The 25,850-nt window shown below is 42.4% G+C and overlaps 1 protein-coding gene across 5 annotated transcripts in view; it reads left to right on the top strand.

The window, feature by feature from the left end:
- Nucleotides 1–25,850, top strand: part of CNTNAP5 (contactin associated protein family member 5) — an 805,732-nt gene that overhangs the window by 535,422 nt on the left and 244,460 nt on the right. For all 5 annotated transcript variants that reach the window (XM_011285200.4, XM_011285199.4, XM_045033599.1 and 2 more), the window contains one exon: nucleotides 19,320–19,520. In XM_011285200.4, the coding sequence (XP_011283502.3) occupies nucleotides 19,320–19,520 (201 nt within the window). The remainder of the gene's footprint in view (nucleotides 1–19,319; nucleotides 19,521–25,850) is intronic.

Raw genomic sequence — 25,850 nt, 5'->3', positions numbered from 1 at the left:
TTAACACAACAAGTAATCTAGGCAAACTCAGAACTAGTTTACTGGATGAAAATGCATGTAAGGTGGGCTTGCAGGGCGGGTTAGAAGCCATCAGGAAGTGAGAGAGTTCTGGGCACTGGGATCAGTACAAAGGAGAAGATAGGAATGGAGAAAGAGAAGGGCACAGAAAGCAGTTGAAATCAGTGAACATCTGAGGAATCTGTGCAAGAACTTAGGGTTGGAAGATAGGAGAAGGAGGCTTCTCAGATGTTTCCTTCTTCCCTCAGTGCAATGGTTAGTTTTATGTTTCAGCTTGGTTAGATCGTAGCGCCCAGATATTTGGTCAGTAATTATCATTAACATTTCTGTTAGGGTGGTTTTTTTTAGATGAGTTTAAGATTTTAATCAGTGATCTGTGAATAAGACAGATTACCCACCAAAATGCGGATGGACCTCATCTGATTAGTTCAAGGCCTAAGTAGAACAGAGACTGACTTCCAACAAACAAAAAGAAACTTCCAGCAGATGGCCGTCAGACTCCAACTGCAACTTTTTGCTGGGTCTCCAACCTTCTGGTTTACCCTGCAGACATTGAACTTACAAAGAAAGCCTCCATGATCTTGTGAGCCAATTCCTTAAAATTGATTAATTGGTTGATAGATGATAGACTTAGATATAGATATAAGTAGATATTAATACTCATATTCTATTGGCTCTGTTTCTCTGGACAACTGGACTTGAAGTACCTGTATTTTGGGTGCTCCCACTCTGTGCTCTCCTCTCATTTCTTTGTATTTCCATCCTGATGCCAACCATACTGCATCATAAACATCAGTGTTTACTTGTGTGTTCCTATGGATCTGTGAGCTCTTTGATGGAAAATTAGGGACAGAGTATGATGAATCCTGGTTCTACTTTGTGCATGCTCCAATGAGCTCATTGTAAATGGAACTCTGAGAAATTGCAGCCAAATTAAAGATTAATTTTGACCTTTTCTCTTTTTGCTTTCCCACTTCCCCTAATTTATCTTAGATTAAGGTCCTGTCCTATTAAATCAATAGCAGTCTGGAACTGTGGATACTGACTCAATGTCTGATTTAAGTGGGCTTGACTCATTTCTACTATGTGGAACATCTTCTTCAAATCCAAGAGTACCTGTGCCCAACTGTTCCCCATTGCCTCCAAGACCTCCCATTGATAGCCTTCCCCAAATCCCTTCTTATCTTCAAATACGGGAATGACCAGTGGGAGTAGCACATGTGTTGGAGTCACACTGGAATTTAAATTCTAGTGCCAGCATATTCCAGCTGTGTGACCTTGGACAAGTTGGTTAGCATTTCTGGACCTTGGTTTCCTTATCAGTAAAAAGGAGATGATAAAAAATGGCTGCCTTCAAAGGTTCATTTGAGGATTATAATATATATATATGAGAACTTCCTAGTTTCAAAAAGTAGATGGTCATGAAATAGGGTAACCAAATACCCTGGTGTAATTATTAATCATGCCCTCATTCTCCCTCACTGCTGTCCTAGTATAGATGGTATCTGTATACTCCTACTAGCTGTAAAAGATAGGTGTGCACCCTTGCCAGCGATAAAGTCTGTGCTGCTTTCTGCAGGAGTCAAGAGATTTCTGAGGCTCGAGAAACCTGGAGGTAGCATTTCTGAGGGGAAGCTTCTAGTATTTATAAAGCAGAACTAGAAAGGTGAGGCATTCCAACAAGATTTTCTTTAGAACTTGACATTTACACTCATTCTATGTAGCTTCCATTGTGCCATGTTTAATGTTAACAGGATACCTTGTCAACATGTTAAAAGATGTTTCCCAGGCACACACAGTTTTTCCTTTGTACAGTACAATTGTATACGGATATGCAAAATTGTTTGTTTAAAACCAGTAACAAAAACGCATTGATTTTCTCTCTTGATGAATACAATACCAATTTCATGTATCTAGACCTGCACGGCAATCATCAGCCATTGCAAGGAATTTACAAGGAATGTTTAGTCAAATCTCTAAAGCAAAACTTGTTTTTCATTCTCAAACAGCTCATAATCCATTTGCAAACCACCTTACAAGTCGCCATGTCTTATCACTCTCATTATTATGATGCTCTGTTTCTCCCTTCTTTGGCAGCAGGATCTGTTTTCATTAAAACTCATCAAAGCATGCATAATGGAGTAGGTAGAGAAGCTGCAATTGAGGTCTCTCTAATATTCCTGCACATAATTGTGCAGTGTGATTGCAGGTAATAGATTATCATCCAGACTGTTGACAAAAAGAAAGAAATGCATCCATTCAGTTAGGTCTAACAGAATGCCTCGCTTTGAAGTTAGAGCAATGCCAGAGAGTTTACTGTTTGTGTATGGATTGTACAAAGGTCTGTAAGTATATAGGAAATTAGGAAATAAGAGTTACCTATGACATTGTATAGAACCAACTTATGGCACATTTATCTCTCCCTGATTTGCTTAGTACATTGGTAATTTTCGGCAGCTAGATTTTACACGAAAGAGAGGTGAAATTTAGTTGTTGATGACTTGCCCATCTATAATAAAGTTCTGTCCTCGTGCCTCCTATTGGCATTCCCCTTCAGGCTTCTACCCCAAACACTCCACTTCTTACACACACATACACACACAGCAACACACACACACACACACAACAAAAAAAGGAAGTATTAACTTCCCTGCCAAAGTCGTCTACAGGAACAATCGAGGCTCAGGTTCTCAAGCTTGTCTCTCATTGTAAGTTAGATAGCCGTCATTACTGAAATAGTTGCCAAAAAATTGTCATTCGATTACAGACTTCATACGGTTGTGCTGAATATCTGCTGGCTACTGGGCTAGTTCCAGATGCAATACTGGAAAGTAACTGGAATTGGTTTTGCTTTGCAAATATGTTAATGAGGCTAGCAAGTTACAGAAACAAGATCCCAAGTATAGCCAGCAGACTTAAACCTGTTCCTGCTAGGTATGCTGTGTGTCTTACCAGAGGGTCCCAAGGCCTGGGACGTACACTCTCCTCTAGGACTTTGAATCACTATGCATTGCTTGTCTGCTCTGGGCCAGGCACTGAGGATATAGAAATGATTAAGATATGGTCCCCCAGCAGTGCCTGGCTGGCTCAGTAGGTTAAGTGGCCAGCTCTTGATTTCAGCTCAGGTCATGGTCTCACAGTTTGTGAAATCAAGCCCCGTGTCAGACTCTGCTCTGACACAGTGGAGCCTGCTTGGGATTCTCTCTCTCCTCTCTCTGCCCTTCCCCTGTACTCTCTGTCTCTCTCTCTCTCAAAATATATAAATAAGCTTTTAAGAAGAATGATATGGTTTCTCAAGTCCACAAAGTTTATAATCTCATGTCCTTGTTGTACACACACACACACACACACACACACACACACACATGCACACACACACACACACACGGGTGCCTGGGTGGCTCAGTCAGTAAAGTATCTGACTCTTGTTTTCAGCTCAGCTCATCATGTTACGTAGCCTGCTTGTGATTCTCTGTCTCCCTCTTTCTCTTTGCTTCTCTCTCTCTCTCTCAAAATAAATAAATAAAACCACCCCTGTCCTCAGCCTTCCCCAGTCTGATTCATAATTCACACAACAGCTAGAGGGATCTTGTGAAAGCACAGGTCTGACCGTCGCTTCCCATCCCTGTCCCCTTCTACCTGTGCAAATCCCAAGCTCCTTATTCATGACTGCCAATCTTGAAGGGCATGGCTATGAGGGTATGTGCATTCATATGCATTAATTGAAAGTCTTACAACAATTCCTGGTGCTTCTTACATCCTTCAGATTATTATAATTAATATCTGTTATACTTATTGTCTTGGGACCATGCGCAAGGCCCTCATTCTTTGTATCTCTCTTCCCCTCTCTGTATATGAAGGGTGATGATAATAGCTTTCTGTGATTGGTATGTACTCCGTTAAATGAGTTAACATTTAGAGAATGTCGGAGAGTGACTGACACCGAGCAGGTGGTGGAGGAAACATAGGACTTTCTCCTCTTCTTTCCCCTTTCCTTGGAAATGTGTCCACTCAGGCTCACTCATGAGTGACATATATGCCGTGGCTCACTAGCGGTTTAATCAGTTGGAATAATAGTTGCATTGTTGCTTATATTTCAGAGGGACAGTTTACTTTTTATAAATTAAGTGTTTTCCGAAGGACTGTTTTCAGCTGATGAAACATGGCAGTTCCACGGCTTAGAGGAAGGAAACTTTTTGTAAGTGTCTCTGTCCCTGTTTGATATCTTATGCTGTCCACCAAGGTGTGGTGACTTCAGAGGGCTCCTAGGGCTTCCAGAAGGCTGGTCTCTTAGGCGAAGCCAGGGAGCAGATCTGCTTGTGTCCAAGGCGAGAGCTTTAAAGTGGTCTCTCTGGGCCAGTGGCAGACGGCATAATCTCCTGCTAAATTGGGCCATTAAATAAAACTACTAAGTCATAAAGCTGTAGCATTACCCTGAAATTAAAGCATTGTCACCTTTGAATTGCCAAGAATTTTAACAAGCACTTAGAGAAATTCCTTTCACACACCCATTTAGCATGGCCAGTTGACTCTGACCACGTGGATGAGAACAGAAGGCTCAGGACAAAAGATGGGGAGGGTGATTGCAATGTGACTTTCATTCATTTATTTGCTTATTCGTTCATTCACACACCCTCCCTTACAAACTCACACACTGCTTTCTATTTTATTTTATTTTATTTTATTTTATTTTATTTTATTTTATTTTATTTTATGTTATTTTTTAGAGTGACAGAGAGAAAGAGAGCACAAGCAGGGGAGAGGGGCAGAAGGAGAGAGAGAAAATCCCAAGCAGGCTCTACACCATCAGTGCAGGGCTCCATCTCACAAACCCCATGAGATCATGACATGAGCTGAAATCAGGAGTTGGATGTTCAATCAACTGAGTCATCTGGGCACCCCGGAAATAGCATTTTTAACAAATACCTGAAGATACCAGACTTTGGGAAATATCTTTACAAGGTGATTAGCATAGTGCTTTACTCTTAACATGTCCCCTTCCGTATTCATCTCCCACTTCTAGGAGGGGCCTGGTCAGTGCCTAAAAGAGTAGTTCTTCTTAAGATCTGAACACAGAGCCTATCCTGACACCTTCCTGGTGGACCTTTCACAACACATTTTTATTGCAGATACCTGGTGATTCTTTCCTTTTGGTGCTGTGAGGATCAGGGCACAGTCCAGTCAACCAGTGTTTACTGAGGCTGCCTGGTACTTAGTGCTGTACAATCCACTGTGAATCACTACCCTTAACGTCCAAGGATCTCATATTTAACTTCTAGCTCTTAAAGCACTTTTACCTAGGCCATTCTATTTAAGTCATGTGCTTATCTTGTAGATACTTGACAGCCATGGTATTCCAGGCACATTAACTTCTATGGGACTCAATTTCCTCATCTGTATAATAGGGATGATCAGTTACCCTTACCTCAGTGTGCTGATGTGTACATTGCATAAAAGTAAATGAGCATTGTGCATATAAACTCAGTACAATCTGTGACAGTGTCTAAGAGCTTCTAAAATAGAAGTCATTATCAACAAGTACTGCCATCATAGCAGGATCTAGATGCCAAAGGAATTCAGAGAGAGGAGCAATCAAGAAAGGCTTCCCGGGAGACGTAGGGCTTGGGTTTGACTTTGAAAGATAGGTGTCCCTGGGCTGGACAGAGAGGGGAAAAGGAGGAAAATCAATCCTGTTGAGAGCAGCAGGGTCCCAGATGTGGGGATGTAATGAGCAGGTACCCAAGAGCCCTTGGCCTTTTTTGAGGGCTCCTGGCTCACCTGTGAATGCTGATGCAGTGCCACCATTGGGCAGGACACTTTCCTTGTCTGGAAGAGTGAAATAACAAGTGTCAGTCAAAGGTGCCTCCCCAAACGCTTGCTTTCTTTTGTTCACTTTTGCTCTGAGCCCAGGATTCCAGGGAGAGATCATGAATCAAAGTCAGTCTAGACATTCCAAACTGTAAAACAGCCAGGATGTGCTAGCAGCTTGTGATTCTACGCTCTGTGAAGTAGGGGAAGCAGAGGGTCCATTTGTCTGGGAGCCTTGTTCCTCCTTCTCAAGTCACGGGAGCACCAGTCAGCCTTGTGCTGTCAGTATGCAAGCATTTGGATATGTTACATGTATTTGCAGAAAGAAGCTGGCAAAAGACATTGGCTGGTTAGTGGCCTGGGGGACAGTTCCACATGGGTTTAACAGTGCCAGGTCTGAATGTTCTGTCCAGACCTCAGGTCTTGGGTCTTGTACCTGATTCTGTTCTTCTGGAATACCATTCCCTCACCTCCTTCTTTAGATCAGGCTCTCCTCTCTTTCTCTTACGAAGCTTCTTGGCCTATAACAATTCTCATGACTCCACCTTCAATGCATGTAATAGACTAACATACACCAAATCTAGCGTGGTCGTAAAGAGCTTGGGCTTGGTTTGAATCCAACCACTGATACTTCTTAGTTTTGTCAATTTTGGTGATGTTAAGTTACCCAGCTTCTCTGTTCCTGAGTTTCCTCTCTGTAATGAATAATATAACCTATTTTTTAAGGTGGTTATGAAGTTTATATAAGATCATGATAACCCGTAAGAAAAAAAAATTGCCTGGCATTATATACCTAATAGATGATAATTGTTACTTACTTTTACTACTCTATCATCAGCAACCTTGACTCTGGTTTCTGGGGATGCAGTAATGAAAATAATAACTAATTACTTTTATAAGCGCACAACACCTGATATACTGAAAGCACTCATGAAAATTAATTCAACGTTATTAATAAATATGCACTTGAGAATGGATGCGCTACCATGTATGAACGGTTGAGTTTGATACTAATTTTTGCCACTTGATAATTATTTGGATAATTAGTCCTCAGCCATGTGTGTGTTGGTATAAGGGCACATGCACAAGAATTTGTCAGAGCACAGTGGAATAGCTTGGAACACTTACTACAGGCGTAGTGCTGCACAAAGCATTATCTTTTCCTCCCAAATGTGTTTATTCTAAAATGTTCAAACTTACAGAAAAGTTGAAAGAACACTAAAATGAACACCCATACGCCTTTCACCCAACTTTTCCAAGTGTTAAAATTCTGCCATACTTGCTCATTTGTGTGACCTTCACCTTCTCTCTCTCTCTCTCTCTCTCTCTCTCTCTCTCTCCCCCTCCCTCCCCCACATCCCTTCCTCCTGGTATAAAATGCTTCTTGGGGCACCTGGGTGGCTCAGTTGGTTAAGCATCTGACTCTTGATTTCAGCTCAGGTTATGATCTCAAGGTTCATGGGATCGCGCTCCACATCAGGCTCTGTGCTGACAATGTGGAGCCTCCTTGGGATTCTTTCTCCCCATTTCTCTCTCTCCCTACCCTGCTCATGTTCTTTCTCTCAAAATAAATAAACTTAAAAAAATGCTTCTTCTTTTTTTTGTGAACTATTTGAAAGTAAGTTGTCAACATACTGATCTTTGAAACCTAACGACTTCAGTTTATATCTTTAAGAACAAAGGTATTATCCTACATAACCGCAATACTAATATCGTACATAAGAACATAAACATTATTCCAATCAAAACTGTTCAATGTAGAGTCAGTCTTGTCTGTACAGTGTTATCTGGTTTTGTATTTCTCTTCAGGATTCAAGCAGTGTCCACATGTTTAAATTTGATGGTCATATCCTTTTAGTCCCTTTTAACTAGAAACTCCCTTCCCCTAACCCATCTCTTCTGTATGGATTTCATTACATTAACTTTTTGTGAAGTGTACTAGCCAGTTGTTAAGAAAAATATTCCATATTTTTTTTAGATTTTTTTCTGATAATTTCTTTATCGTTGGAATGCTTTGGCAAGAAAACCTCATGGGTGATGTCTGTCCTTTTCAGTGCATCTCATTAATAGGTACATGATGTTATTGGGGCAATTCAGCCCCAACACCGGCTAACACACTCCTGCCAGATCTCTGCACTGTGAAGGTGATTTATAGTCAGTGAGTTGTCTGTGGGGTTATATGCAGACGCTGTGTGAATATCTCCTTCCTCAACGTATCCTCCCAATCTGGGAATGACCCTGACCCATATGTTATCACACTGGAATTTGTAAAATGTTGTTTTACTAATCCTATAATTCCTTCTGCATTTTCAGCTGTCATTCTGTACTCTTCTCTACAGAAGAGCTTTTTTTTTTTTCAGAATAGCTTTTTATTCCTTGCCCTGCCTCCACCTCTCTTATGTCACTCTAGACTCATCTAGACTCATAAATTATTTCATTTTAAAATGTTGTTACCATTATCATGATGTTCTTTGTGTTCCAGTTTCCCCAAATGTAGCTAGTCCTACTCCGGCTAATTCTGCTCCTATGGCTTTGTTACCTGCCTCCATTAATCTTGGAGTACTTCCTTGTTTCTAGCACCAGATATCCCCTTGAACTTGCCATACCTAGACCCAGACTCAATTTTTTCTCAAAAAAAAAAAAAAAAAAAAAAAAAAAAAAAAAAAAAAAACCATTGCTCTTTTTTGTAGCAAATGGCATTTAAAAATTCGGATCTAGGCGTTAGGTTTTCTTATTACTTCTAGTCTATTTCAGTGGACCGAACTAGAAAATGTGCATTGGTGTGTGTGTGTGTGTGTGTGTGTGTGTGTGTGCGCACTTGTGTTTAAATTATGATTTCTTATGGTTATAGCCAATGCAAATACAGCACCATTAGATTTTCCCTCATCGTTCTCTCTTCTATATGGATCTCTCTTCTCTCACAGTGAGAACCTGTCTCAACAATACCAATATATTTACTCATTTGTTCTACCTGACAATATACACAAAATAGATTCAGAGTCACATCAGCCATTCGCTACCAATAACAAAATAAAGTGTAGCATTTCCTGAATTTTAACTTTTGTTCTCAGAATATATTTTACCAAGGGGGTATAGCTAGACGGAATACCTCATTGAAAAGTTACTTGAATTAATATTTCCTTATTTGTGATTATTTTGTCTGTTTAATATACAGGGAGGCTTTTTGTTTCTGCTTAATGTTCAATTTTAGGTTTTCCCTCTTTTTATCCTTTTGATTTAATCCCATATTTTGATTATGCAAAATATTTGCATGTTACAAAAGCTAAATATACATATTTATATATACTTGTATTTATATATTTACATAATGTATGAATATATTTTTATATTTATATTATATATAAGATGGTTGACCAAAGATGTCTTACTCTCTTCTCCTATTGTATTCACCCTCTTCTTACCCATCTTATCCAGGTCACCATTTATATTGGTTTATCCTTCCTGTGTATATTTCTATTTCTTCTTTATTCTTGCACAAAATGTAGCATAGTCTTTGCACCTCGGTGCCTTGATCTTGTCACTTTACAGTGCTTCCTGGGACGTATCATAAATCAGTTTAGAAAGGTGTTGTGTGGTATTTATTATAACTGCATAGTATTTCACTATGCAAATTAACTATGCTTTATTCATTCAGACACCTCGTGATAGATATGTGAATTTTTTTTTCAATATGCTGCTCTCACAACAGATATTCTGGGCTGCAGAGCAGAATTTCAAGTATATGTCTAAACATACTTTCACATCCTGTATCACTTCCCTGCTAATTTCAAGAGCTGTCACTGAAGTCAGTAAAACCCTGGTTGTGTGGGATGTTTCATTCCATGGTAAGTGAATGCCCACTGTGGGTCAGGTATTTGGCATACAATGACTTACATGACAGTCTTTTTGCCTTGTGGAACTTACCGTGTAGCGGGTGGGGGGGGGGAGGTTGAGTAAACAGGTCGTTAACAATGATTGCTGAGTAAGAAGAGAGCAGGTTGCTGGTGGAGTCAGAACAGGCTTCCCCCTGGAGAAGACACTGGCACTCTGGCAATATCATTTATACTGTGATGAGCTCTGGAGCAGAGATGTCAGCTGAAAGAAAGACAAATCATTCCATGTGCCTCTTTGAGTTACTTTTTGTCAATCACCTCTAGAGCCAGAATCTAAAATCCGTGAGAGCAGAGTAAGTAGACAGTCTGAGATTTACAGAAGCCTTGTCTTCCTTTGTGACCTTGTGGAAGGAGATGTGAATGCTGCCCTTGGGCATCCCTCCTCAGGACTAGGACCATGGGGAAGACTTTGCAGTCAATAGTCTCCCTTTTGGGCTCCTAACTTCAATCTTGGCTACCGCGGCGATTCTTTTATTTGTTTGTTTGTTTGTTTGTTTGTTTGTGAGAGGGTGCATATGGGGGAGAGGGGCAGAGGGAGAGAGAGAACTTTAAGCAGGCTCCGTGCTCAGAGTGGAGCCCGACATGAGGCCCGATCCCATGGCCCTGGGTTCATGACCGGAGCTGAAATCAAAAGTGGGACGCTCAACAGACTGAGCCCCCCAGAAACCCCAACATTAGACCTTCTTTAAAAAGGGATGGAAGGGGCACCTGGGTGGCTCAGTCGGTTAAGCGTCCAACTTCAGCCTGGGTCACGATCTCGAGGTCCGTGAGTTCGAGCCCCGCATCGGGCTCTGGGTTGATGGCTCGGAGCCTGGAGCCTGCTTCCGATTCTGTGTCTCCCTCTCTGCCCCTCCCCCGTTCATGCTCTGTCTCTCTCTGTCTCAAAAATAAATAAACATTAAAAAAAATAAATAAAATTTAAAAATAGGGATGGAAACTACTACTCATGGTGTACTTGTGTCCCAGATACTGGGCTGTATTTTCTGTGTTTATCTCATTGAATCCACATCAAGTGTGAGGTAGAGATTACTTCTTGCTTGTGTTTTGAGAAATCAGAGGTCCAGAACGGTGGAAGAGAATGTCCAGCATCATTCAGCTAGTAAGTGACAGATGTAGGAACTGGATTTAGATCTATGTGAGTGCCAATTTTTCCTCAGCATGCACCAAACAGTACCTGCTACAGACGTAGTCCTAGAGATTTCATAAGTAATACTAACAGCAACCAAAGGCGGCCCACCAGCCCCACCAGGTGATTTCCATGTGGATGGTCCTTTCTCCTGTCCCCTGCCCAGAGGGCAGGTGCAGTGGGTGTGTCCACACCCACCCCTCCGGCTCCATGCTGCCAGACTTTCAGCTTCCTTGGGACCTTTGCTCCCAGAACCAGCTGTGAATGCCTTGGGCTTAAGCGTCCAGAGTGCCATTCAGCCCCCATGCCCCTCATCTTACCTTCCCAGTCCCTAAGATAATGCTCTGCACACTCCAGACATTTACTACATTTTCCTTGAAGAACCCCATGAGCAACAAACAAACATGATAGGATGTGCGCGTGATCTGTTTCAACTCCCCCCCCCCACTCCAAGACCGTAAAACAGATTACCCAGGTCTCTGTGATCATACCACCTATTTTAAAGCAAGACAAGAGAAAAATAACCCCCCAAAAAGGTACATAAAAAGTAAAGGCTCCAGCGAAGTAGGAGAATAAATCACAGTCAAGTATGTTGTCTGGAAGTCGTAAAGCGTGGCCCGCGCAGGCAGGTGGAAGCGCAGTAATGGCCAGAGCAGGGCGTCGCTACCCCCGCCCTCCCCCATACCCCCCCCCCCCCCCCGCTGCGCCCTGGTGTCTGTGTTCCAGCTAATGCAGGGGAGCAGGGGGCGGGTGGTGGGCAGAGCTGGGGCTGTAAACCGGTAATGCGCTCCCCTCAGCAGCAGAAGGCCAGACGCTGAAAGCAGCCGCATCTGCAGTGGTTTTAGCGCCGCACGGGTGGAATCTCGCTCAGGCAGCTGGCTGATCCACCTGAGAGGGAAGACAGCTCCTGTGGGAATCCGAGGCCGTTTAAAGGAGTTGGACATTGTTTTACACCAAGTGTCCCTCTTCCCTTTACAGGTTGGGGGTGGAGGGTGCTGACCCCCTCAGCACAGGTTCCCACGCCTGTCTCTGATGCTGAAATGCCCCTTTCTGATGCTCCCCGAATGGCTTCATCAGAAGGTGGACTTTGATTTACCGTCTGGTACCCAAGGCCAGGCTGTGTGTCCAGCTCCGCCCTGTACGTTTTGTTCCATCCACGCATCACCACTGCTCAGAGGGTCATAGCCAGTTTACAGAGGACAAGACTGAGGCTTGGGGAGGTTGAATGTTTCTGCCGTGTTCAGGAATGTAGTCCATGGCAGAGCTGGCCAGGCCCACCCATCCCAGACCCCTCGCTTTTCTCCCCCACATCTGCCTCCATTAACCAGGGAAGCCCCTGCCAAGCAGACATTTACTCAGCGGCCATTGCCCATGCTTTAAATGGAGAGATAGGTACAAACATATGAAAAATTAAATAACTATCAATGCAGAACGACAAGCGATGTCAGTAGGCTGTGCATGCATAGATGGCAAATGAGTGGTACAGGCAGTGGCTTGAGGATTATTTGAACTGCCTTTACCCCTGGCATAGAAAATTCACTTTGTCAACATAGATAACTGTACCAGAAGTGACCCCAGGGACCTTAATATAGACTTGCTTTATTACAATAGGAGCATAAGTGAATTGGCACACTTTTCAAAGGACTATAAACAGCTCCCCACAGTGATTTAAGTTCAATTAAGCTGGGTATTGACAATCTGTAGACTTCCCTTCCTCCCATACGTTGTGATAGAAAAATTGCACATTTTTTTGGTCCTGCAAAGAGACAGATATGTGTGTAGAATGAGGTCTCATTAATCAGAGTTATTTCGTGTATCTCTCTCTCCTTTTTTACTTTCCTTTTGTTTGTTCTTTCTTCTCCGTGACGATCTCCATGGTAACAGATAGAACAGCTTACATCATCTATAATTACTGCTATTATTAATAATAATAATGATCATCACAATAATAATAGCAATCAGATAAAATGAGAGAAAAGATATGAAAGAAATTAAATTCTGGCTTTGTAGGTAAACAGTTTACAGCTTCTGAAATAGAGCAAGAGAAACCAGGAGGTCATGGAGAGACCCAGGATGTGTGTTCACAGAAGAATTTCTGGGGTGATGACCAGGAAGGATTTCACAAGAGAGATGATAATACACAATGTTTCAGAACATCACAGCATTTCTACTATGCAACCTCTTTTTCTTTTCTCTTGTCGATAATGTTGGTGGTCATATTGAATGTCTGTGTATGTTGATCTCATAACTTGAAACTTCTTTTGCATTTGGACCGTTGGACCACTACACATGCATAGAAGAGCTGCTTTGGAAATGCTGGAGGAAAAAACCTGGCAGAAACCAAATGGTGATTAACTAATCTTGTCCCTTGACAACAGTTTCCTGAAATCCTACGCAGTGCCCCATGACAGCCCAGGTTCTGGAGGTCTGAGAGTGAAAGGCTTCTGTTGCTCTGTCCATTCTCAAGGAAAACAGTGCATTCTCTGCTGGCAGGCTTCTCTAACAGCCACTCCCAAACCTGCCCCCCCCCGCCCCGGTCTCTGGGTAATCCCACTTACTTATAATCTGAAGAGTAAGTACCATAGCCTGAGACATTTGTCTTTCTTCTATGCACAACCCCCACCCCCACCCCTAAATGATGGTAAGCTTTTAAAGAGTTAGGCAGTGCATTATCCTTCCGGGCAGGTACTCCTGTGGCTGGCCCAGCACTACCTAGGCACATATTTGAAAATAAGAATGAATGATACACTTTATATTTTGGGAGATCTCATAGCTTTATGGGAAGACAGACTTCAAAACTAAATTCACAGTGCGGTTTGAGAAATGGCTTTGCCAGCCTGAATCACTATACTCTGTTATGTCTGTGAAATGATGCTATAGAATTTTATTCCACAAGCTTTCTTGATACCTCATGGCCTGTAACTCCTTTAGGAATAAAGGCAGGCAGAATAGCTGGTGTGGGTCTGGCTCATGAGATCATTCACACTCACGCTGGTACATTGGACACCCTTAAACAACATCTCCCCATTTCCTCAAAGCTCTACTAATTAAAATAGTAGAATACAGCCATAAAAATAGACACATAGACCAATCGAACAGAATGGAGAGCCCAGAATTACACCCCCCATAAATGTTTTCAATTATTATTTGACAAAGGAGCCAAGAACACTCAAAGGGGAAAGAATAGTCTCTTCAACCAATGGTGCTGGGGAAACTGGACAGCCACATGCAAAAGCAAACGAACAAACAAAAACACTTGGGCCGCTATTTATACCACTCACAAAAATTAACTCGAAATAAATTAATGACTTAAACATAACACTTGATACCATAAAAATCCCAGAAACACAGGGAAGTTGCTCCTTGACACTGGTCTTGTCAACAGTTTTTTTGGATATGTCATCAAAAGTAGAAACAAGAAAAGCAAAAATCGACAAGTGGGACTACATCAAACTAAAAAGTTTCTGCACAGCAAAGGAAGTGTGCAACTAAATAAAAAGGGGATCTATGAAATGGGGGAAAATATTTGCAAACTAAGTATCACATAAAAAAAGCAAATATATAATTGCTGTTACGATCCTTAATGAATGGGCTAGATTCCTGCCAGCTCAAAAATCTCTAAATGCAGTTTTCCCTGAAGTGGAGAATTTATCTTGGATAACTTAATACATGTATTCCTTTGAGCAAGTTAGAAAGATGGGGCTATGCTGCTTATCGTAGGACTGAATGGTAGTCAACAGGAAGAAATAATAGAGACTGGATTGGGTAGCCGAAAGTGGTATCAAGGGCAGTGTTTTCCAGGACCAACAAATTCCATTGACTACAGACCAGGAAATGCAAGGGACACCAAATAAATACAGAGACACAGGAGACGATTCCAAAGGGAAAAGATGATTGAACAAGATGGTAATAAGTTAGCAGCAGCTATATGACAAGAAAATGCAGTCCATCCCACCTGCTAACCTTATTTTCCAGGTGAGCTCCCACCCTCAATTCTTTAAAGAATGAAGTCTGGGTACTAGACCTCATGTTACAGAAGAGTTCTAATGTAGACGTTCTTTACTCTTCTGCATGCCATTCAGCCTGCCTTGTGTTCAAGTAAAACGTGATGCCAAATCACTGGGATATGATCATGGATAAAATGACTGATATTGGTATCCCATTTTTGAGTGTGGACATTTCCGAGGTTAACAACTTGCCCAAGGCCTCAGTGCTGACATTTAGCGGAACGTAGTTTCTAATCAGACAGGCAGGTGTCGAAAGCCAGGCTGCTATCTTGTGGCACCTTGAAGCCCTAGATGCATCTCTAGAGACAAGAATACATGGCCTGTGGTATAGGGTCTGGTCTCGAGGCAGACCAGTAGAGGATGATGCCTGGAGCCTGGAGGCGTTCTTGATGTTCTCCCGATCACAGCATTTAGAGTATATATTTCTCTGTCCCTGAGTGTAACTGGTCCTTCTTGCATTGTAGGGAAACCTCCATTGGTTTCCTTGTGTGGGAGTTCAAGTTCACAGAACTGCGAGAAAGGAGCATTTCCTAGTCCAGGTCTCTTGAAACTGGCGTGGCTTCCCCAAGGATCTGCAAAGAGAGGGCTAGTCTCAGTTTGCCCCCTACCCTCTCCTTCAGTGTCTCATGTATCCTACTTTATGTTCTGGGAAAGAACCCAGAACTACTGGTGAACTACAGAACACAGTAAGAACTACTGTGACAGCCACCAGAGGCCGTCTCCTCCTTGATGCTATTGTTAATAATAGCAGCATCTGCTGTCTGTGGGATCCTTGTGGACAGAGCTGATATATCCTTTATATAACAGGCGCGTACAGATTTCTGTGGGATGCTTGATAATTCAGGCACTAATGGACCTTCTCACACAAATCCCCTCACTTTACAACCACGCGGTACAGTTGGCATTCATTTCTGCTCTCCAGATGCTACTGATGAGGAAACTGGACTTTAGAGAAGTAATAATTTGACCAGTTCTGCTTAACTAGTAAGTGTCGACCTGGTACACAAATCCAGATCTTCTAACTCCAGAGCCCAGTCTGTGTCCACTAATATCCACCAGCCCGCGACCAATTTGACCATCTTGAACATTTAGCTTCATGGGTTCAATTTCAGTTAAAGCACCTGTGGGTCTGTGAGTAGATTCCCACCTCCGCCCACCTAGAAGACAGTTCCAAATGAATCTTTCTTGTTTGAAAATCTTTAGAGCTACAGTTCACATCGACACCCCTTAGCTAAAACTGCCTATCCCCATCCTAGACCAGACATCAGGGGCATCAGGCACCAAAGCTAACTTTCATGAGTGGCATTGACCCTCGCCTTTAATATTTTGTCAAAGTGCAGGACTTAATCTACACCTGCTACCAGTGAAACTGAGGGGGGAAAATAACAGAAAGCAAGAAGAAATAGTATCCAATTACCTCCTTCTTTTCAATCTTTCTTCTTCTAACTCCCGGGGGAACAAATAATCAGAGGACAAAGGGCATCTTTGAAAGGAAAGCCAGCTAAGAAGCTCTAGGTTTCACATAATCCTCTCTCCTCTTATAACTCATCCTGCATTTGTAGGGCTTGTGATGTCTGGGTAAATCACAGGGGGCCCTTTGGACCTCTTAATTGTTCTTTTGTATCTCCTGTATATTTGCATATATCAAAAAGTGCCAGTAGTTGAGTTATTAGAACTGCCATTCACCCTCAGGTTCCAGAAGTCAGGGTTGGCAACATTAGTGGCTTTAAGATGAAATGTTGTCTCTCCTACACATTTTCCTTTTCCATCTTGCTAAAGATAGAATGTGACTCTGGCAAAATGAGTCAGTGAGTAAATGAATAAGCAAATCAATGAATGAATGCATGAATAATCAGATGAATGGATGTGTGGGTATAAGAATCTGTGTGTATTTGGAGGGAAATCTAAATTCGTAGGATTTAATGATGCTGTGTGGACCACTTCTGGCATCAGATGACACAGTGAGACTGGGGACAAGTTTATCGTCTCTCTCTAAGCCTTCATATATGTATATCTCTATGAGTACGTTTGTGTCTGTATCCATAGCTGTACCTGTGTCTATGTCTCTCTGTCTCTCTATCTATCTGTATTTACCGTGGTGGAATGTTATATGTACCAGGGATAAGGTATGTAAAATGTCCTAACACGAAAAAGTAACACAATATCTATTATTATACATTAAACCAGGTGGTTCTTTTCTTCTTCTGAGCACCGTGGACATTTAAAAACTCTCAGTCTTTATTTCTCTGTCCACGATATTGTATTAATGAACAATCACTTTTCTCTGGTAATTATCAGTGTTTGTTTATATTGGCATGAACATTTTTTGAGTTTCATGTTAATTGTTTGTGTAACATAATTTTTACAAATTAGAATCAACATCCTATCTTTACTTTCAGTCAGAATCTAATAACCTTCATTCTAGTATGTTTTTTGAGAATTTATAGAACATGTAATCCTGCCTGTGTGAAACATTGGAGATATGTGGTTATCAGTGGGCTGGTTTTAGGGAATAGTCTGAAGATGATTTAGAACGTTTGAACAGAGTTTAATTTTTTGGCTGCAAGCACTATTTCCTTTTTTGAAGTTGGAAAATACTTTAGAGACAATGGAAACCAAATTTCTTTCTGTCCCTCCTTCTAATATATTGAAACAGAAGAGCAGAGCAGTAAAGTTACTTATCCCAAGTCACCCACAGAATTATGGTAGAAAAAGTATTAAAATTGGGGGTCTTGGTGGCCTGTGTTTTTCCTTTCCAGTTAAATATGCCAACAGCCACAATCCTGCTTCTTGGTAGTACTAATTAATAATAGTTACTTTCAGTATCAGCGCTTATCATTATTGTCTATAGGTATGCCCTGAGTCATTTCTTTACTTCCTAGACCTTGATTTCCTCCTTTGTAAAACTAGGAGGTCAAAGTAGGAGGAAACCACATGATGTCTATGGTAAGTTCTTTTTCAGCTCTGAGAATCTATGAAGAGTAATGATGTTATTATGTGGGCAAGATTCTCGGATGACAAAAGCTTTTTAAGTCTTCCTATTTCCTCATTTGCTTTATTTGTGAACGTGTTCAGAATGAAATTCTATGTCCCATTGCAGTCAACGTTTTAGTGTGGGTTATTAGTACAGAATGTCTGATGGATCTCAGACCATGCCTTGCGATTTCATGTGCTGGGTTGCTATTCCGTATTAAATTCCTGCTGGTATCTCTTTCTTTCTTTCTTTCTTTCTCTTTCTTTCTTTCTTTCTTTCTTTCTTTCTTTCTTTCTTTCTTTCTTTCTTCTTTCTACTGATAATAAAACTGAGCCCTAGAAAAGTGAAGTGACTTGTCCAAGCCTGTCATTGGTGGGGGTAGGTTTCAAATACATATCTCTCAAGCTCTAAAACTCAAATGTTTCTGCTCTCTCCTCACCATCCATTCTTACCTATAGGAGGTAACACACATTCTCCAAACCTGCTCTAAAGGTCCTCATCTCTGCATGTGAATTTTTATGCAAACCTCTTAAAATATTTTTTTTGGTAACTAGAGGTAGCATAGAGAATTAAAGCAAAAAGGAACTTCATCTAAGTACCTTGTATGAACAGCATGGATCACATAACCTCACCCTTGTTAATCAGGTGTATTTTACAGATACCTTCTATACGTAGGTCTTTCTCTGTGCAGCAAACATTCAGTGGGATACTTGTGTTTCTGTGAGACAATTATCTATGCTAGTGTGTGTCTTGTGGGGAAGTGTGTGTCAGTACCTGGAAGCTACTGGGCTTTTTTTTTTTTGCGGTCAGACACCCTACGTTCCTATTCTTGCTTGGTCATTTGCTCGAGGGTAAGCTATTCAATTCTTCTCACTTTTCCTTCATTTCTAACATGGCATTTCTAACTTCCTTCTGATTTTGGTAATGTCACTTTAAAATGAGATAATGGGCATTAAGTGCTTAGCATAAGGGGTCCCACAAGTTTAGCTCCCGTGATTATTAACCCGCATATTTTTTAAATGTTTATTTTTGAGAGAGAGAGAGAGAGAGATAGAGAGAGAGAGAGACAGTGCAAGCAGGAGAGGGGCAGAGAGAGCGGGAGACACAGAATCCGAAGCAGGCGCCAGGCTCTGAGCTGTCAGCACAGAGCCCGATGCGGGGCTCGAACTCACAAACCTCGAGATTATGACTTGAGCAAAAGTCAGATGCTTAACTGACTGAGCCACTCTGGCGCCCCTATTAACCCCCATATTAAATTAAGGCAGAGCTTTATGAGAAACAGAAATCCTCTGGTCATTTTTTTGTTTGTTTTTGCACGAGTAGAGTGCTGTAGTGGTGATTGATTGCCCCACGTGGAGCCAAGTATCACATTGCTTGAGTGATCTCTTCCCCACCTCCTCCCCACACCTCTGGCTTTATTGAGGTATATAAGCATGATCCCCTTTTGACCTTCCTTCTGATGTCTCCTTCCTTGGGTTGTGTTTTCTGGACAGAGGACAAGATTTGGACATCAGTGCAGCACAACAACACAGAGCTGACCCGGGTGCGGGGCGCCGACCCAGAGAAGCCCTACACCATGGCCTTGGATTATGGCGGCAGCATGGAACAGCTGGAAGCCATGATTGACGGCTCGGAGCACTGTGAGCAGGAGGTAGCCTACCACTGCAGAAGGTCCCGCCTGCTCAACACGCCAGGTAAGGCTCATCCCTGCTCCTCTGCGTGGGCCACAAGGGCTGACAATAGATAGGCTTCCCAAACACAGAATGTCGAGGACAGGGGTGTCTGCCCACGAGGGGGCTGCAGTGATGGTTGTTCACCCTGCCGCGGAAAGAAACAAGGTCGGGAGAGGACCAGGGATGGATTTCTCATCCTGGCTCTGACTCCCAGGTGTGGCCGAGAGTGAGCTTTGCAGCCTCTCATAGTTCCATCCTGATATGCAAAAAGACAAAGAAGACCACACCCGTCCTCCAACAGCTGAGAGAATGAGAAGGTTCTTGAGAGCAGCAGTACTCAAAGAGAGCATTTAAACTAGGCATAGAAGGTGTGGACTTGGGAAGAGATTTCCTTGGGAAAGGGAATAGCATATGAGAAAGCACGAAGGATCTCAGCACATTCACCAAAAAGCAATGAGTTCTTTCCAGGGCAAGATAGGCAAGAGGGACGTGGTGTTGGGCAAGGAGGCCAGCAGGATAGGCAGGGACAGTCCTGTGTGTTCCCAGCTCTAGTGTTACCTGGAAAGTACAGGCCTCCATGGAAATGACTCTTTTTAAAAATAAGGTTGCTGTTAGAAAAACAACAACAACAACAAGCAAACAGACTTCTAGGACTCTTACCAGAACCCAAAAGGTTTTTTTTGCAAAATGTCAGGAGGGCTTTGTCAAAGTTCATGGGTACTGTGGGAGTCCATCATTTTCTGTGACTATCAGTTTATCATTTGTTCCATGGTCTTAAAAAAAAAAAAAAGAAAGAAAAGAAAAAGAAAAAAGCCAAGAACCACAGGGACATAGAATATCCAAGAATGGGTGTCACAATCTGTCATCTCAAGAAACTTACAACCCCATTATGCTTAGAAGTTAGGAAGTTTGAAAGGCCGAAGAAGATTAGACAGTGGGAATGTCAACAAAGGAGAAGTGATAGAAGCCTAACTAAATATAACATGCCGCCTCACTGATCTAGAATCTTTAGGAAAGACGTTGTTCCACATAAGTGAATTTTCCAGATAAGTGTCACTTATCCCTTTAAGCACCAAAAATGTTTTCAAAGAATTTTTAACTATTTGAAATGAAAATCTTTCTCAAATGGATTATATGCTTCCCCGCTTTCTTAAACAGAGGGTTCTGAACATAAAATGTAACCTTTTCTTGATGACTAGAGATCATCATTGTGAAAATCAATTACCGTACTCTCCTTGGCTTCAGCCATGCTCACAGGGCCGATTGGATCTGAGGCACCGGGTGCTGGCCCTCCCCGGTGTCCTCAGATGTGCTGCTTGAGAGGCTCCGTGTTGATACGTGTTCCCATGTCTCTCTATTCTGGCTGTCAAGCCTGCACCTGTCACTCTCGGCACCATTCAGAGTACCTGTGTCTGGAAAACCAACCTACCCTCTTTTCCTTGAGTGGTTTCTAGTTTTCTGAGGATTGTGTTTGGTGGAATTTTCAGAAAAATGGGGTAATGTTCATTCTGACCACGGATTCCCTTTAGTGTATGTATCGTGTGATAGCAATTTAGTGACACCATTGCCTTTGTATATGCTTTTTTTTTTTTTTCCCTAAGTCAACTGTCATCAGATCCCTGAGTATATTCAAGTGCAAGGGCATGGATTTGGGGGCACATATTGAGAGGGACTCTGCCTCTTACTACTTCGAGAAACTTGTGCACGTTGCTACCTTTCCACTAGCAATTTCAGCACCTGAGCGATTTCGTCCTGGTACTGTGCCTGGTACTTATCAGGTGTTCAACAAATGCGGGTGTCGTATTTCTTTCCTTGCTCACAGCTTCAGTCCCAGCGGAGAAGGTCCAGATTTGCACTGCCATGAGAAATAGGTTCAAAGGATGATTTTATTTCTACTTCAGTGGTATAAATTGAAGAATTATAATAATTATAACTCATGCATGCAGATAATCTCACCACCCAGAGAGACCAATGTTGCACTTAGGTATGCGTTCTCCCGGACATTTTCCCACATGCGTGTTCACAGAAACACAGTGAGAAGATACTATCTGTGTCTTGGGGTTGAGAACGCTCATGAATCGTCTTTTGCCCCATGGGTTATGAATCACATGATTTCGTGAACGAGGACAATGGACATGTGCACCCAGTGTCTGCTTTTTTTTCTGGCGAGCTGGCTTGCATAAACCAGGCACTGCTTGTGGGTGGGGTAGGACTGCAGACAGAGAGCCCCTTAGAGATGTGGCCCCAACCTCACAGCCTTCAGTGCAGGGATGGATCCTGACTCAGTGGTGCTTACCTCCCAGAAACGGGCAGACAACCATGTACCATTGTGGGAACATGAATGAATCCCCAGCCAAGGCCTAGTGGACTGCTTTTGTCAGGCTGTTATAATAAAATACCGCAGATTGACTCTCTTATAAAAAAGAAAAGAAAAGAGAGAGAGAGAGAGAGGGAGAGAGAGAGAGGGAGGGAGGGAGGGAGATCAGGTTCGGGGACCCGGCTTCACCTGTCGTCAAACCAGGGATGCCATTTCTGATACACTGTGCAGACCTCACAGATCCAGAAGTTAGAAGCAAGTCAAGTAGTCTGGGTAAGTCAAGTAAGTCAAGTAGTTAGTAAGTCAAGTTAGAAGTAAGTCAAGTTAGAAGTAAGTCAAGTAGTCTGAGGCCCTGTGATCATCAGGGTGGCTTGAATTAGGGCGAATCCCTGGGTATCTTCAAAGGGGGTGCAGCATTCTTCCTGAGGTTCAGCTGCATCCAGGGCTCATGCATACCTTCCCAGGGTGGCCCCGAGGACCCCCACAAGGGCATTCCCAGAGCCTCTTTCTGTCTGCTCTCAGCTCTGGATTTGGCTCCAGGTGTCTAGGAGCAGCAGGGGGAGAAGGAAAAGGAAGACAGGCAGGAGAAGTTCAGGCTTGGTTCACCTCTGTGTATTTTTTATTCAGTCAGTGACTGAACCATGACACTGTCATTTTCTGGCAGTTTCCTCTGATATCCTTCCGCAGGGTTGCTGATAAGCACCAGCCAATGGAATGTGTCATTTGTCTCTTTAACTGAAGATTTACGCTACAAACTCTCTGAAGGGCCAGAATTCCGAGCCTCAGAGGTCCATGGGAAAGGTGTCTTTGCTATTCCCATGCATCTTTGTAGTCATTTTCCCTGGGTTTCTACTTACTACCCTGGACTTCATGCAGGGCCTGTGGTCCTGTGCTACAGAGTAGTTTCCAGGACAGGAATCAGCAGCCTGACAGTTCTCAGGGCACCTTGTCACCAGGATAGGAGGTGGCCAGGAACATTGTCCCCAGGAACAAGGGCTACCCTGGTTGAGCCCAGGCCTTTCTCACTGCCAGCATCTTCCTAGGAATTGTGCCCAAGGCTGGGGTCCTGAGGGCAACATGTGATGTACATATGAAATAAAATAGAACCCAGCTTCGGAAACACACAGAAGACACAGGAAGAAATATTGAGTCCACGATCTGGAGGATGCTTTAATACTTGGCCAGTTAGCTCTATAACCCATAAGGAAGACAAGATTGAAAGGGGCAGAGGAAGGTGATCACCTGGGGGAACCCAGTGCCCAGGTTGCTGGTGGGGATGAGGACCGAAAGCCCTGTCTATCCCAAAAATCTCTTCCATAGTCTCCATGGCACCACGACTTTCCTCATTAGATTCTCTCATTGGAGTTTATCTGGTGTTTGCATCTTTTTATACTTAACCCCTCTGTGGAGTGAAAGTCTATTTGGGAATATTCTCCCTAATAAAACTGTGAGCTCTCTAAGGCAGAGGTAAAAAGTCATAATTGAAACATATGAACACTGAAATAGTTTGAAAATACATAGGAAAATTGAGACTCCATTACACTGAAATTAATAGCCATAGGATATATTGAGCTGGAGTTTACCTTGGTTCTGGAAAGAAAGCATTTACCAAGCAAATCAGCCAAGCAAACAAGTTTGCCATGAGGATTAAGTTCATCAGTAGAACTAGTTACTTAGTCCCCTAGAGTGCTTCAGAGTCCCCATTTCCCTACCTGTAATGGGCTAACATCATTCCTGTCCATCCATCCATCCATCCATCCATCCATCCATCCATCCATTCAGGCAGGCACATGAGTGGTTTCCACTTGGGGTCGATTGCTTTACCCAGCTATGTCCCAATGGATTTGAAAGTGATTAAATCCTATTTCTTTTAAACTCTTCCAAAACTTTCAATTTTGTTCTTTTCCCTTAATTAATGATATTTTAGTGAGTATGCAGCTAACTGGCTATACATATGTATACATATATACAAGTGTATATATATATATATATATATACACACACACACACACATATATATATAATGTTGATATATAGTTTAGATTATATATAAATATATAGTGTAGCATGTATGAATATATCATATATATATACCACACACTATAACGTATATGCTATATAATGTATATTATGTAATTGTATACATACATATTATATGCTTTGTGTATGTCCAAATATATCTACAAATGCACTTGTGTGTACAAACCCTCTTGTGCATTTGTAATATTTGGTTTCAGATGTGTACAAAACAAATGATCAGACTTAGAAATCTAGTTAAGGAATTGTGATAGAGAAAAGTCAAATCATGGATAGAAACAGATAGCTTTTCAGGGTACTCTGGAGTTAACTAAACCTAAAACTCTTTGTCCCCAGTATTGTACCAAACATGGTACAAATATTAACAGATGATTATATTTTCTTTCAAACAATAAGCATTTATTGGTTCTCTCCATTTGGTATCACATACTTTTCTGTCTGGTGGGAATGAAACACTGAAAAAACAGAGTTCCTGCCCCCATGATTGTAGCAAGTTACGAGAGAGACAGACCAAACACACACGAACACTCCCACCCCCACCCCCACACATGCTCAGTTCATGAACAGCATGAAGGAGAAAAGTTGAGAAGCACAAGGATCCTGAGAGTGACCAGGCCTGGGGAATTCTGTTTCATAACAGGGTAGGAAAGCTCCCTGGACTAGGAGGGGCACACCATCAGAATCTTGGGTAAAGAGAAGGTGTGGGCCATGTGATATCTGGGACAGAAGATTCCAGGCAGAGGAACAGCAAGAGGGCCAGTGAGGCTAGTGGAGAGAGAAGAAGGAATGGGGTGATAGGAGAATGAGGCTGGGGTATCCAGAAACCAGATCATGACAGGTCTAGGGCTACGGGTTTTATCCTGAGTGTGCAGGGAAGTCACCGGAACATTGAAGCAAAGGATTGCTCACCCTTCCTCTTCCTATTTCAAATAAAAAGGCTAATGTCAGTTTATTTAAGTCAGGCTAAACCAGGTATCTGTAATTTGCTAAGTCCATAGACAGTTTAGGTCACTCCTTATGCCTGATGAGCTAGAAATAGCTACTAGCTCTCTGAGGACAGAAGCCTTGTCTTATATAGCCCCGATCCCCACAGTCTAGCTGAGCACTGTCAGCAAAAGTCTTAGAGGCCACCTCTGATTGCTTCTGATTCATGGCAGAACTTTTGTCCTTGTTCCCCCAATTACACTGAGTTGAGATTGCATTGGCCCCTTCACCCATTATTTTACTACTTCCCACCTACCCCCACCACATTCACAAATTCTAGAGGAGGTCTCTATGGGAGCTGGAATCCTTGTCCTTTGCAGCACACTCTTCCCTCCCTTTTCTTCCTCCCTCCCTTCATCCCTTCCTTCCTTTCTTCCTCCCTTCCTCCCTTCCTCCCTTCCTCCCTTCCTTCCTTCCTTCCTTCCTTCCTTCCTTCCTTCCTTCCTTCCTTCCTTCCTTCCTTCCCTCCCTCCAACATACACACACATGTGTGCACATACATGCATAATTGATCCCCAAATCCATAGTCCTTTTGTTAAGCCATGTCGTCACCATTCTACTTAAAACAATTTTGTCACAGGAACAGCATAATCAAGATCACAAAACTGTGGCATGACACCTGCAAAACAAAAATACCAGGGCAGTATTTGAAATCTCTTTAACAAAAGATTATTTCTACTTTAGGCACAGCAAGAATCGTAAACAAGATCATGACTCCTGTAAGGCATACTCTTTGGTATTACCACTGCTGCTGTTGATTTTGGTTCTTGGCTACTGGGAGCCTTCTTTCTGGATGGCATTTCTAATGCATTATCTCACTTAATCCTCTCAATGGTCTTATGAAGTCTGTATTATCATTCTCATTTTTTCACGGAAGTGAGGCTCTAATAACTTAGGTGGTCTGCCCGGGGTCTTATAGATACTAAATACTGGAGACCAGTTCCAAATAAATGTCTTTGACTTTAACCTCCATGTACATTCCAGACTAACATGCAACAAAAGAAGAAAGGTCT

This window comes from Felis catus, chromosome C1 (genome assembly GCF_018350175.1).
Source record: "Felis catus isolate Fca126 chromosome C1, F.catus_Fca126_mat1.0, whole genome shotgun sequence".
Lineage (NCBI taxonomy): Eukaryota > Metazoa > Chordata > Mammalia > Carnivora > Felidae > Felis > Felis catus.
The sequence above is the reverse complement of the archived record's forward strand: the minus strand, read 5'-3'. Positions and strand labels throughout refer to the sequence as shown.